Source organism: Pseudorca crassidens, chromosome 3 (genome assembly GCF_039906515.1).
Source record: "Pseudorca crassidens isolate mPseCra1 chromosome 3, mPseCra1.hap1, whole genome shotgun sequence".
Lineage (NCBI taxonomy): Eukaryota > Metazoa > Chordata > Mammalia > Artiodactyla > Delphinidae > Pseudorca > Pseudorca crassidens.
This window is the reverse complement of record NC_090298.1, coordinates 159435804-159449938: the sequence shown is the minus strand read 5'-3', so window position 1 is coordinate 159449938 and position 14135 is coordinate 159435804. Positions and strand designations below refer to the sequence as shown.

General features: G+C 41.7%; 1 protein-coding gene across 27 annotated transcripts in view; it reads left to right on the top strand.

Annotated features, from left to right (window-relative positions):
- The window catches only part of EPS15L1 (epidermal growth factor receptor pathway substrate 15 like 1), a 101144-nt gene that overhangs the window by 18328 nt on the left and 68681 nt on the right, over positions 1-14135 (top strand). For 22 of the 27 annotated variants that reach the window (XR_010942380.1, XR_010942378.1, XR_010942379.1 and 19 more), the window contains exons 2-6: positions 4738-4779; positions 4978-5067; positions 5532-5579; positions 7218-7313; positions 8024-8086. Coding sequence is in view for 21 of the 27 variants with exons in the window: in XM_067733085.1 (XP_067589186.1) it covers positions 4738-4779; positions 4978-5067; positions 5532-5579; positions 7218-7313; positions 8024-8086 (339 nt within the window). In the remaining 6 variants the exon portion in view is untranslated. Of the gene's footprint in view, positions 1-4737; positions 4780-4977; positions 5068-5531; positions 5580-7217; positions 7314-8023; positions 8087-14135 lie in introns of those variants that run through there. The other 5 variants (XM_067733083.1, XM_067733081.1, XM_067733087.1 and 2 more) reach the window with 5 other exon arrangements.

The following is a 14135-nucleotide window of genomic DNA, read 5'->3' as shown; positions in this document are numbered from 1 at the left end:
AGTTAGTTCATATGCTTAAGTCAAGTCTTGCACTTTGACCATGTCTGTTGAATAAAATGTACCATGACATAATCACGTGTTTTGCCTTTTCTTAGGTGAGCATGCACGGGAGGCTGTGCAGTGGCCCTGTGTCTGGCTCTGTCATGCCTGGGCTGTTTTTGCAGGGTGCAGAGTAGGTTAGTGCCACATGGCCTGGGTCTCCTCTGGCTCCGTCACTCCTTGGCTGTGTGACCCTGAGCAAGGTAACCTCAGTCTCCTCACCCATAAATTGGGACGAACAGTAGTACCTGCCCATAGCATTGTTTGGGACAATTAAATGAGGTACAGGATAGAAAATAGTGAGGCTCAGTAAATGTGATCCACTATTTATCAGAACAAGGCATTATACTTTTCTAAAAGTTTTAAAATGAAAATTAATTTGCTTTACAAATGTCATTTTGAAACAAGCAAGGCCAGCGATCATTGCTTTGTTTTGCATAAGAGCTCCCGCCCATGGATGAAAGCAGGAATCAGAGAGCTGGATGGACTCAATCCTGAGAGGGTTAGGTGTGGCCAGAACCCCAGTCCTCAGGGTTTCCCCTCCAAAGTAGTACTGCTGTGTTCCTCATCTCAAGCTGGTTTTCTCCAGCATTAAAATTGCGCACACTTGCATGAACTGTGGAGTTTAAAGGCCTCCCAGCAGAAGGATGTTCCCTGATGTGCTGCCCTCCCAGTCTCCCCATTTGTAGGTTGCCTCTGGGGTGGAGGTTAGAGCGAAGAGGCCACAGGAACTTTTCTTAGTATTTTAGGAGATCAACTGAAAGATCAAATTGAAAGTTATATTGAACTTCAATGAATAATTCAGAGTCAAAGATGGCGTCTTAGCACAGTGGGCTGGTGGAGGAGAACACCCTCCTGGGCCGGCTCCGTCCGTTCTTGAAGCCATCTCAGAGCTGTCTGCAGCCTCTTACACTGAAGGCCTTGTCCCCTGGCCTGTCCTCTGGGCTCGCTTTGGGGTTAGGCAGAGGTGGGCAGCTCTGGTGCCCACTCTCAGCTCTCGGGGGCTCTGTCCCAGCAGAGCGGCTGCCTGTACCAACAAGCTGTTTGTGTCCAAGGTCTCTGCCTGTCACTTGGGGACTCGAGGCCTTAGCAGCATTCATCCTCAGCTCTGTTGCAACGGTGTATTGGGCAGCTTGCAGGTGTGACTCCGCTGTCGCCAGGAGGAAGTAGTGTGGTAAGAGGAAGTGCCATTAGATCTGTTGGTGTTCTCCCTTTACTCCCCCTTCTGCTTATGTAGTGCCTGAGGTATGTGTAATTAAATCAGAACCTTTCACTGCTGTCACTGTCCCAGGTTACCCAAATTGATTCCTGTACTTAGAGAGGAATGGGTGAGGCATATTCTGTGGTTTTCCGTTAGTTGTGGGTCATTTGGGATCAACACTTGGCCATAGACTGTCTGTAGGATGAGCCCTTAGCATCGATGGTCCAAGCTTTGGGCCTGGGGCTTCAGAGCCTTTTCTGGACTATTTGGGGTCTTGTTCCTCTTAATTATGGATCTAGTTCAGAAGCGTTTGGGAAGTTTGAGACAGTTATTAACCATCTATGCTCCAAATATCGTAACTTTTTTTCATTGGAATCGTAGTAGCTTGGAAACCTCTCTCTTGCTTACCATGAGATCTTAAAAAAATCCCACTGGAAATGCATTTCAGACCCGTGCCTCTCTGATTGCTGGCAGGAAGGGGACCTTTGTCAAGTTGGGGGTCCCTAGGGTCTCTGCATTCCATTTCCATGAGCCGGGGCACAGGATGTGCTATCTAGACCCAGCACGGTTACCTTTACTGATAGATGACAACAGCCTGCCTGACTTTGCTTCCTCTTTCAGCCTTACTTCTCCGGGGAGATGTGTTTTGAAAGCATGCAGAACTTTTTTAATTTTAATTAGTTAATTATTTTAAATTGAGGTTATGGTTGACATATAACATTATATTAGTTTCAGGTGTACGATGTAATGATTTGCTATTTATACACGTTGTGAAATGATCACAGTACTTAACATGCATCACCATATAGTTATAAAATCTCTTTTCTTGTGATGAGAACTTTTAAGATCTACTCTTAGCAACTTTCAGTATACAGTACAGTATTATTGACTATATTAACCATGCTGTACATTATATCTCATGACTTATTTTATAACTGGAAGTTTGCACCTTTTGACCACCTTTACCCATTTCACCTACCCCCTATTCCCATCTCTGGCAACCACCCATCTGTTCTCTGTATCTGTGAGTTTGGTTTCTTGTTTTTGTTTTTTAGATTCCACATATAAGTGAGATCATCCAGTATCTGTCTTTCCCTGTTTAACTTATTTCACTTAGCATAATGTCTTCAGGGTTCATTCACATTGTCACAAATGACAAGATTTCCTTCTTTTTAATGACTGAATAATATTCCTCTGTGTGCATGAGTGTGTGTGTGTGTACACACCACAGTTTCTTTATCTGTTCATCCATTGATGAGTAAATATTTAGGTTGCTTTCATGCTTGGCTATTGTAAATAATGCTGCAGTGAACATGGAGTTGTTGTTTGTTTGTTTGTTTTTCTTAGTGTTTTCGTTTCCTTTGGATAAATACCCAAAAATGAAATTGCTGGATCATATGGTAGTTCTGTTTTTAACTTTTTGAAGAACCTCCATACTGTTTTCATAGCAGCTGTACCCATTTGCATTTCCACCAACAGTGTGCAAGGGTTCCCTTTTCTCCACGCCCTCTCCAACACTTTGTTATTTCTTATCTTTCTGATGCTAGCCATTCTAACAGGTGTGAGGTGAGATAGTGTAGTTTTGATTTGCATTTCCCTGATGATTAGTGGTGTTGAGCATCTTTTCACATACCTGTTGGCCATCTGTATGTCTTCTTTGGAAAAATGTCTGTTCAGATGCTCTGCCTATTTTTTAATTGGGTTGTTTGTTTTTTTACTTTTGAGTTGTATGAGTTCATGTGGGGTTTTAAACCCTGGAGATCAAACAGGGTGTGATGGTGGACATTGCCATCTAAGTCATAAGAAGCTAAAGGCGACAGCCTCCCCCAGGACGGTATACACAGGGGCCCAGGGCAGGAGGAACCCTCCCTCCAGGGAGCTGCTGTAGCTGTACATTTAGCTCTTTTTTATTTTTGGCTGCGCCATGTGGCTTGCAGGATCTTAGTACGGCAGTGAAAGCGCAGAGTCCTAACAACTGGACCACCAGGGAATTCCCCACTTAGCTCTCATTTCTTCTTATTGGTGTTGTCGCCTTTTGTTTCTCAAGCCATTGGCCTTTACCCTCCTTTCTTGCTTTTTCACATTGTTCTGCCTAGTTTTTTAGCTTTTTCTGCCTTTTCAGGATTTCCCTCTTTCTTTTCCCGTTTTTCTTTTTTTTTTTTTGACTTTCCTCTGCTGCCTTTCAGATCTTTTTGCTCTTTTCCTTCTGTTTTCCTTCTCTCTTGCTGGTGTTCTTGTACTTTTGCTTCTTTCTGCATTTGCAGGTGTTGGCATCCTCCAGAGGAGCTGACTGTAATCTGGGCATTATTTTTAACCTGAAATGACTTTTTACAGCACAGCGGAATGCAAGTGTTGGGCTGGTTCAAATCAGTGATTGTAACTGAAGGGAACCCGCCTCCCCCCAGTTTTATTCATTATGAAAAGTTGCACAACAGCATTCAAAGACTTTTAAAATAAACACTGTCATCCCGCCTCTCATCTGGTACTCATTTTTCCTGGCATTCTTCTCTTTACCTGTTTACACACCAGTTCTTCCATAAGATTAAGCATAATGGTGTCTTCTTCACTTTTCTTGCTCACTAAATCAACGGCAAGTTAGCCATGTCCTGCTTTTTTCCCGTCATGAGGTAAAAGACCAACACGTGTAAGCCTTTACAGCTAACATCTTAGTGGCTGCTGAATTCCTACCCCTGCTGGCATACTCCTGCAGATCCCCTCCTCCCCACTGGCGGGTGGCTTGCTGAGGTTGGGAAGAGAGACCGTGACACGGTGGGATGTGTGAGGGTTTGGCCGCCAACCAGGCTGAATCCAGGCGTGGCCTCAATTTGCCGCTTGATCCTAGACTGGGTGGTTACCTTCTCTGAACAGCGACATCTTGGGGAATCTGGAATGTCTGGAACACGGAGTGTCTTCGGTGCCAAGCTGAGGATTTTGAACTTCCTGCCTGTCATTGTGGGAGCAGTCACTGGCCAGCTCGCTCCTGGCGGCCGGGGCTGGTCAGTGGTTTTTGCGCAGCCCTTGGGTGGGCGGCTGGTGGAGGACGAGATGGGTGGGGATGAGACCTGGAGCAGGGAAACCAGTCTGAAGCTTCTGTGACTGGTGATTCATGATGATGTGCAGAAACTCCTGTTCTGGTTCCGGAGCCAGAGAACGATCTCAAAGGATAAGGGTGTCTTTTCCCTCTGAGCTCCTGGACACACCGAAATCCCATCGGTCAGTGAATAGAAAATGGCTCTGGTCTGCTGCTCCTTCCTGAACGACTGTGTTGTTTGTGTTGGAATCGGGATTATTTAAGAGCATTAACATTTCCTTTTTCTAAATCGAGTTAAGTGTGTTATCTCTGAAAATAAACTACAGTCCACGTATAGAGCACGTTTAAAGTGCATAAATTTTGATTTTCATTATTGTGTATTTTAGTGATAACAGAATTGAGGGACACTTTTTTTTAGAAGGGTTTTGTGTCCACCTTTGACCAATATCTGTGGTTTTGTTTACAGATTCCCACTGGAAATCCATTATATGAATCTTATTACAAGCAGGTAAGTTTTCACTAGTGTCTTTTTGGATTGAAATTAGAGTGAGTGACTCAGAAACCACAGCTGTGAATTGCAGCCCAGTAAGGCCTTTCATCCCTTTCTGTTTCCAAATTATCAGCTAGCAGCCAGTGTCATGGGTAATGCTTTTACCTGCTGCTCTGTTGCTGAAGCCTTGTCTCAAGTGTTGCTCCCCAATTCCAGGTAGACCCAGCATACACAGGGCGAGTTGGGGCGAGTGAAGCTGCACTTTTTCTAAAGAAGTCTGGGCTCTCAGACATTATCCTTGGGAAGGTATGTGATGAATGATAGCGATTTCTGTGGCCGCCCTCAGGGCTCCCCTGGCAGGTGAAGGCCGGCCTGTGCAGACCCCTCTTCATGCGGTCTGTACTTCCCTTGGAAGTGAGCTGGCCATTGTGAGGGTCTCGGGTCTGTAATTGGTAGATCCAAGTGCTCTGATGGCTACTGCCACCCTTTGCTTGCATAGCAGACAAGAGGCCTGAGTGCTCTTGGGATCTTGATAGCTATGGATTTATGTTGGCCTTGGAGCCAGGTGTACCTGGGTGTTCTCTGGGCTCTGCCACTGACCGCTGTGTGCCCCTGGGGGGAGGGAGGGGTGAAAGCTATTCACCTGTTCTGAGTCTGTGGCTGCTGTGGCGTATACATAAGGCCCACATGTAGCGATGGTGGCTCCTGTTTTGTGATTAAACAGTCAATGATCAGCGGTCGCACTCACGAGCATTTTTGTGTTTCCACAGATATGGGACTTGGCCGACCCAGAAGGTAAAGGGTTCTTGGACAAACAGGTATATACCCGTATACACAGAGCAAGTGGAGGGGCTGGGCCAGAGCCCCCAGGCCGGGTCACCTCTCCACTTCCTTCCTCGTTGTCTCCACTGACAAGTATTACTGGTCATAAGTGCGGACATCAGACTGTTAAAACGGGAAGGTTTCATTTTGAAATAAAAGTCTTTTGAACTCTTGGAGCCATCTTTCATGGTTAGCGTATCTGGTAATATTTTGTGTGCTTACAAGCAGTTGAAATGTTTTCAAAACGTTTTATTTTGAAATAACTTCAGACTCTGATGGAAGTTGCAAAAAATAGTTCAGTGAGTTCCCGTGTATCATTTCCCAGCTCTCACCAAACCACACTGCTCAGAAGCCTGACTCAGAGCTGACCAGTTTTATTGATACCTGCACTTTCTTGTGGTTTTTGTTTCTGTCGTATATAGTTCTATGTAATTTCATCACTTGCATAGATTCACGTAACCATCACAACAGTCAGGATCAGAACATTCTCAGACCCCAGAGTCTCCCTCATGCAGCCCATTGGTAGTCACACCCTGACCCCTGGCAACCACTGGTTCCTTCTCTGACATAATTTTGTCATTTTGAGAATGTTCTATAAATGGAATGTTATAGTACTTATGATTTTTAAGTGGTCATATTTTAATTTAGTTCAGTCTTTCCCCAAACTATATTCCAAGGGATGTTGTTCCTGGTGTCTCACTGTCCGTGATCCGACCCGTCGGGAAAGCACCGTTAGCTTTTCCTCCCTCGCTTGGGATTCACAGTACACATCTGGGTGTTAAGGGTTCTGAGGATCTTTGTGTAAGAGAGCCCTGTTAACTTTGCTTAATGCAGTTCTTCTAACCTTACTAATGTCCCCATTTCTCTACACTCTACACGGGCATTCTGTAGACATCAGCTTGAGAAAAGCTGCTCTAGTGCTCATCTCTTTGAAGAAGTTTTTAAAACCATAATTGTGTTTACAGTTTTAAAAAGAGTCCATGTTCTTAGGCCCGTTGATCAATTAAAAAAAAACTAGGTGATGCCACACGAGTCCACTAAGACTGTGGCATGGCCAGTTCTGGGTTAGGAGGAGGGCGAGGAGGAGCCAAGGCCCCTGCTGGCCTGGTTCAGGTCCTTTGTCCTTATGTGGGAAGTGAAGTCCACGTCAGGCCATTGGGGAGTAGGGAGGGTGAGTAGGAGATGCTCTGTTCAGTGAGGCCAGGGGCATCCCAGGGAATCGCGAGTGTCAATTCCCAAACAACTGTGTCTATTTCAAACCATTTTTAAAAAGTCAACGCATATTTGAACCATCCTTTAGACTCTTAAACTGCAGTCTGCTACTTTTACAATCTAGCATTTCCTACATGTTGAGATTATTTTTGAAAATACATTTATTTGAAAATACATTTATTTGAAATTTTACGGTGTTCAGAAAGCAATGGGCTAAGTCCATTTTAGCATATTCATTTAAACAGTGCTCCCAGGGTGAGACCAGTTCTGCTCAACACTGTAAGTGACTTGCTCACATGTGGTCTTCCTTGTTCAAGTAAACTGAAATCCCTCTTTCCCCAAAGCCCACTGCTGCAGACAGCTCTGCCACTGCCGCTGCCAGCTGGGTGGGGTTTACGCCTCCCCCTTTTTTGGATTTGCAGGGTTTCTATGTTGCACTGAGACTAGTGGCCTGTGCACAGAGCGGCCACGAAGTTACCTTGAGCAATCTGAATTTGAACATGCCGCCGCCTAAGTTTGTAAGTGTCAAAATCCTTCAAGTTCACGTTCTTCTAATATCATCTATTTATCTATCCATGTTTTCTCTCTCCCTCTTTTTAATTTTTTTTTTAATTGCAGGGAAATTTACATAATCTAAAATTAACTGTTTAAAAATGAACAATTGGGTGACATTTAGTGCATTCACAATATTATGGTAACCATCACTTCTAACTGGTCAGAATATTTTCGTCACCCCAAAAGAAAACTCTACACCCATTAAATAATCATTCCCTATTTCCCCCTCCCCCAACCCTTGGCAGCCACTAATCTGCTTTCTGTCTCTATGCATTTGCCTGTTCTGGACATTTTATAGAGTCATACAGCTGGCTTCTTTCACTCAGCATAATGTTTTCAAGGTTCATCCACATTGTAGCATGTGTCAGTACTTCATTCCTTTTCGTTGCTGAATAAGATTGCATTGTGCGGTCTACCCCATTTTGTTTATCCATTCGTCTGTTGGTGGACATAATAATTCATGCACAAGGAATTGTTTGCACACCTGTTTTCAGTTCTTTTGGGTCTATACCTAGGAGTAGAATTGCTGAGTTATATGGTAATCCTGTGTTTAACTTTTTGAGGTTTTTCTCCATTTTGAAAGCACTTTGAAATGTGTACCCTTATAGTGAACACATCCTCCAGTAGTAGAATTCTGTGCCAGCTACAGTGCAATGTACCTCTTTCTCCTCAGCACGACACCAGCAGCCCTTTGATGGTCACGCCGCCTTCTGCAGAGGCCCATTGGGCTGTGAGGGTAAGTGACCGGGGAAGGCGCCCCTCGGCTGTCTTTCACATGCAGTCGTTTAGCCATTTATGACGTTCAGAACATTTCGTAGGACGATTGTATCATCCACTCTGTTTCAGAGTGAGTATGCCACAGAAGTTGGACAAAATACTTTTCCAAATTAGAGTCTTTGCAAAGGCTATCTATCCCCTTTTCCTATAATTGGGTGTTGCCTACTAAGGCAGTTAGCTAAGTTTCAGATGTTGGACTCTGAAATGTTTACAGTTGAAATCTCGTATTTCTAGGTCATGTTCTGTGGTTTTGCTGCTTGGGTTGGTTAATCAGGATAAAAGGAGAAATTGTGAGAACTCTCAAGCATGAAGACTTCCAGGATGGCTTCGTAGCTTTCTTCGTTATTTCCAGCCAGTTTATGCGTTATAATTCTTTCCTTTCTGTTTTGCTCCTATTGCTTTTTGAAAAGCTTCTCTCAACACTTAATGTGTTCTTTTTAGGACAGGATGTTGTGGCTGTAGAGCTGTGTTACTGCTTCTAGAAAGAAAAACGAGTGGTGTCTCCTAATAAGTGCGGAATTTACTCCAGAAGGCAACTTGTGTATGGCTTGGAGACAGTCTCCCAGTAATAAGACCTCCTCCCAACTCACTGTGAGCGGGTTGTCACATTTCCTCACTTTTATCTGGTTTAAATACTGACATTAATAGCAGTCCTGCTATGAAATAGACACCCCTCACCCACCCCCCAGCCCCAAGTGCTTTTTTGTCCATTTTTATGGGGTTGGTGTGTTCCCTCCTTGAAAGGGTTTATATGGGAGAGGTCGGGTGCAGGGACAGGGCAGGAAGAGGCCTCAGGTGACTGAGGGGTCAGGAAGTTGCCTTTGTGAGCAATCAAGCATGTTGCTGCAGTGCCGAAGGATTTCTTTCTCTGTAGTCCAATTGCATGGCGCCTACTTTGAAAAGCAGCTGCTTTGTTGTGAAAATGGTGCCAAAGGGATCTTATTATTCCTTGAACCGTTTCGGCCCCTTTCTGGCAGGAACTGTGTTGAGGCCTCAAGAGAAGAGCTGGCGGCTGAGGAGCCTGTGAGGCCTTGGAGAGGGGAGTTGGGGCAGGAATGGCACTGTGGTGGGGCAGAGAGCTTTGCAGTCCATTCAGAGAAACGGTGACAAGTGTTAATGTTCTTTTCTGTGGTGGAAGTTCCTGGGCTTCCTGAAGCCTGAGCCAGCGAGTCTGACAGATCCAGGGAGAGTTCCACACTCCAGGCGGATGCAGGGAGTTGGGATTCTCATTGCTTATGGTGACTCGAGTACACAGTGTCTGCTTGTGCTCTGATTTGTTTTTTCTCTTTTTTTAAAAAATTGTGGTAAAATACACATAATATAAAGTTCACTATCTTTTTTAAAAAATTTTTTTATTTTTGGCTGTGTTGGGTCTTCGTTGCTGCACATGGGCTTTCTCTAGGTGAGGCAAGCAGGGGCTACTCTCCGTGACGGTGTGTGGGCTTCTCATTGTCGTGGCTTCACTTGTTGCAGAGCATGGGCTCTAGAGTGCAGCCTCAGTAGTTGTGGCGCACGGGCTTAGTTGCTCCACGGCATGTGGGATCTTCCCGGCCAGGGATCGAACCTGTGTCTCCTGCATTGGCAGGCGGATTCTTAACCACTGTGCCACCAGGGAAGCCCTGTATGTCTTCCTTGGAAACATGTCTGTTCAGATCCTCTGCCCATTTTTTCAGGTTGTTTTTTGATATTGAGTTGAATGAGTTCTTTGTATATTTTTAGATATTAACCCCTTATCAGATAAATCATTTGTAAATCTTTTCTCCCATTCAGTAGGCTGTCTTTTCATTTTGTTGGTGGTTTTCTTTGCCGTGCAAAAGCTTTTAAGTTTAATTAGGTCCCATTTCTTTATTTTTGCTTTTGTTTCCTTTGCTTTAGGAGACAGATCCAAAAAAAATATTCCTATGATTTATGTCAAAGAGTGTTCTGCCTATGTTTTCTTCTAGGAGTTTTCTGGTTTCTGGTCTTACATTTAGGTCTTTAATCCATTTTGAGCTTATTTTTTTATGTGGTGTAAGAAAATGTTCTAATTTCATTCTTTCACATGTAGCTGTCCAGTTTTCCCAGTACCACTTATTGAAGACATTGTTGTTTCTCCATTGTCTATTTTTGTCTCCTTTGTCTTAGATTAACTGACCATAAGTGCATAGGTTTATTTCTGGGCTCTCTGTTCTGTTCCATTGATCTTTGTGTCTGTTTTTTGTGCCAGTACTCTACTGTTTTGATTACTGTAGTTCTGTAACATCAGTTAGGGAGCTTGATATCTCCAGCTCTGTTCTTTCTCAAGATTGTTTTGTCTATTTGGAGTCCTTTGTATTTAATACAAATTTTAAAATTATTTGTTCTCATTCTTTGAAAAATGTCATTGGTATTTTGATAGGGATTGCATTGAATCTGTAGATTGCCTTGGGTAGTATGGTCATTTTAACAATATTAATTCTTCCAATCCATGAGCACGATATATCTTTCCATCAGTTTGTGTTGTCTTCAGTTTCTTTCATCAGTGTCTTGCAGTTTTCTGAGTATAGATCTTTTACCTCCTTAGATTTATTCTTAGATATTTTATAGTTTTTGATGCAACTGTAAATGGGATTGTTTCTTTAATTTCTCTTTCTGATAGTTCGTTGTTAGTGTACAGAAATGCAACAGAATTCTGTATATGTTGCATCCTGCAACAAATTCATTGATGAGCTCTGGTATTTTTTTGGTGGTGTCTTGAGGATTTTCTATGTATAGTATCATGTCATCTGCAAACAGGGACAGTTTTACTTCTTCTTTTCCAATTTGGATTCCTTTTATTTCTTGTCTGATTGCTGCATCTAGGACTTCCAATACTATATTGAAGAAAAGTAGCAAGAGTGGGGGCATCCTTGTCTTGTTCCTGATCTTAGAGGAAATGCTTTCAGCCTTTCACCATTGAGTATAATGTTTGCTGTGGGCTTATCATATATGGCCATTATTATGTTGAATTATGTTCCTTCTCTACCCACTTTCTGGAGAGTTTTTATCTCAAATGGATGCTGAATTTTGTCAAAAGCTTTTACTGCATCTATTGAGATGATCATATGATCTTTATTCTTCAATTTGTTAATGTTATGCTATTGAATTTGAACCCATCCTTGCATCCCTGGAATAAATTCCACTTGATCATGGTGTATGATCCTTTTAATGTATTGTTGAATTTGGTTTGCTAATATTTTATTGAGGATTTTTGCATCCATATTCATCAGTGATATTGGCCTGTAATTTTCTTTGTCTGGTTTTGGTATCAGGGTGATGCTGGCCTTGTCGAATGAGTTTGGAAGCTTTCCTGCCTCTTAAATTTTTTGCGGTAGTTTGAGAAGGATAGGTGTTAACTCTTCTTTAAATGTTTCGTAGAATTTGTCTGGTTCCTGGACTTTGTTGGGAGTTTTTAAAATTACTAATTCAGTTTCATTACTGGTAATCGGTCTGTTCACATTTTCTATTTCTTCCTAATTCAGTCTTGGGAGAGTATACATTTCTAGCAATTTATCCATGTCTTCTAAGTTTTCCAATTTGTTGGCATATAATTGTTCATAGTAATCCCCTATTATCCTTTGTATTTCTGTGATGTCAATTATAATTTCTCCTGTTTTATTTCTGATTTTATTTATTTAGGCCCCCCTTTTTTTTTTTCCTTGATGAGTCTGGCTAAAGGCTTATCAATTTTGTTTATCTTTTCAAAGAACCAGCTCTTACTTTCATTGATCTTTTATATTGTCCTTTTGGTCTCTTTTTCATTTATTACTGCTTTGATCTTTATTATTTCCTTCCTTCTACTAACTTTGGGTTTTGTTTGTTTTTCTTTTTCTAGTATCTTTTGGTGTAAGGTTAGATTGTTTGAGATTTTTCTTGTTTCCTTAGGTAGGCTTGTAGCACTATAAACTCCCTCTTAGAACTGCTTTTGCTGTATACCATAGATTTTTTTAAAAATATTTAAATTTTACTGGAATATAGTTGATTTACAATAGTATACCATAGAATTTGGATCACTTTGTTTCCATTTTCATTTGTCTCCAGGTATTTTTTGATTTTCTCTTTGATGTCTTCAGTGACCCATTGGTTGTTTAGTAACATATTGTTTAGAATGCATGTGTTTGTGTTTTTTGCAGTTTTTTTCCTGTAGTTGATTTCTAGTCTCATACTGTTGCGGTCAGAAAGACTGATATGATTCCAGTCTTAAATTTATTGAGACTTGCTCTAGTGTGTGATCTGTCCTGGAGAATGTCCGATGTGCACTTGAATGTGTATTTTGCTGTTTTGGGATGGAATGTTCTATATATATATCTATTAATTTCATCTGATCTAATGTATCACTTAAGGCCATTCTTTCCTTATTGATTTTCTGTTTAGATGATCTATTGATGTAAGTGGGGTATTAAAATTCCCAATTATTATTGTATTACTGTCAATTTTTCCCTTTATGTTAATATTTGCTTTAGGTATTTTGGTGCTTCTATGTTGGGTGCATATCTGTGTTTACAATTGTTATATCTTCTTGTTGGATTGACCCCTTTATCATTATGTAATGCCCTTCTTTGTCTTTTGTTACAGTCTTTGTTTTACAGTTCTTTTGTCTGAAGTAAATATTGCTACCCCAGCTTTCTTTTCATTTCCATTTGTGTGGAATATCATTTTCTAACCCCTCATTTTCAGTCTGTGTGTGTCTTTAGATCTGAAGTCTCTTAAAGGCAGCATATAGATGGGTCTTGTTTTTTATCCATCCAGCCACTCCATGTTTTTTGATTGGAGCATTTAGTCCATTTACATTTAAAGTAGTCATTGATAGGTATGTACTTATTGCCATTTTGTTCATTATTTTCAGTTCGTTTTGGTAGTTTTATTATTGTTGTTCCTTTTTTTCTTTTTTTTAAATGCATGCTTTTCTAATTCTTGGTGGTGTTATTCCCATTTTTTTAAAATTAAATTTATTTATTCATTTTTGGCTGCGTTGGGTCTTCCTTGCTGCACGTGGGCTTTCTCTAGTTGCGGCGAGCGGGGGCTACTCTTCGTTGTGGTGCACGGGCTTCTCATTGTGGTGGCTTCTCTTGTTGTGGAGCACGGGCTTTAGGCACGTGGGCTTCCGTGGTTGTGGCACACGGGCTCAGTAGTTGTGGCTCATGGGCTCTAGAGCGCAGGCTCAGTAGTTGTGGCGCACGGGCTTAGTTGCTCCGTGGGGTGGGATCTTTCCCAGACCAGGGCTCAAACCCATGTCCCCTGCATTGGCAGTCGGATTCTTAACCACTGCGCCACCAGGGAAGTCTGAGTTCCTTTTTTCTTCGCTCTTTTCCCTTGTGATATGGTGACTTTCTTTAGTGTTATGTTTGGATGCTTTTCTCTTTTGTGTCTATGTAGATCCATTATAGGTTTTTGGTTTGTGGTTACCGTGAGGTTCATGTATAACAACGTATGCATAGGTGAGTATTTTAAGTTGATGCTCTCTTAGATTTAGAATGCATTCTAACAATCGTACATTTTTACTTCCCCTCACCACATTTTGTTTTTGACATCGTATTTTGCATCTTCTTATTTTGTGTTTTTCTTAACTACTTATTGTAGAAATAGATGATTTTACTGCTGGTCTTTTAACGTTCCTACTAGCTTTATAAGTGGTTGATCCCTACCTTTACTGTATGTTTGCCTTTACCAATGAGATTTTTTTCCTTTCATAATTTTCTTGTTTCTAGTTGTAGCCTTTTCTTTTCCACTTAGAGAAATCTCTAGCGTTTCTCATAAGGCTTGTTTAGTGGTACTGAACTCTTACTTTTGCTTGTCTGTAAAACTCTTTATTTATCCTTCAAATCTGAATGATAATCTTGCTCAGTAGAGAGTATTCTCGGTTGTAAGTTTTTTCTTTCAGCACTTTGAATATATTGTGCCGGTTCCTTCTGGCCTGTAACATTTCTGCTGAAAAGTCAGCAGAGTTTTATGGGACTTTGCTTGTATGTAACTACTTACTTTTATGTTGTTGCTTTTAAGATTCTCTCTTT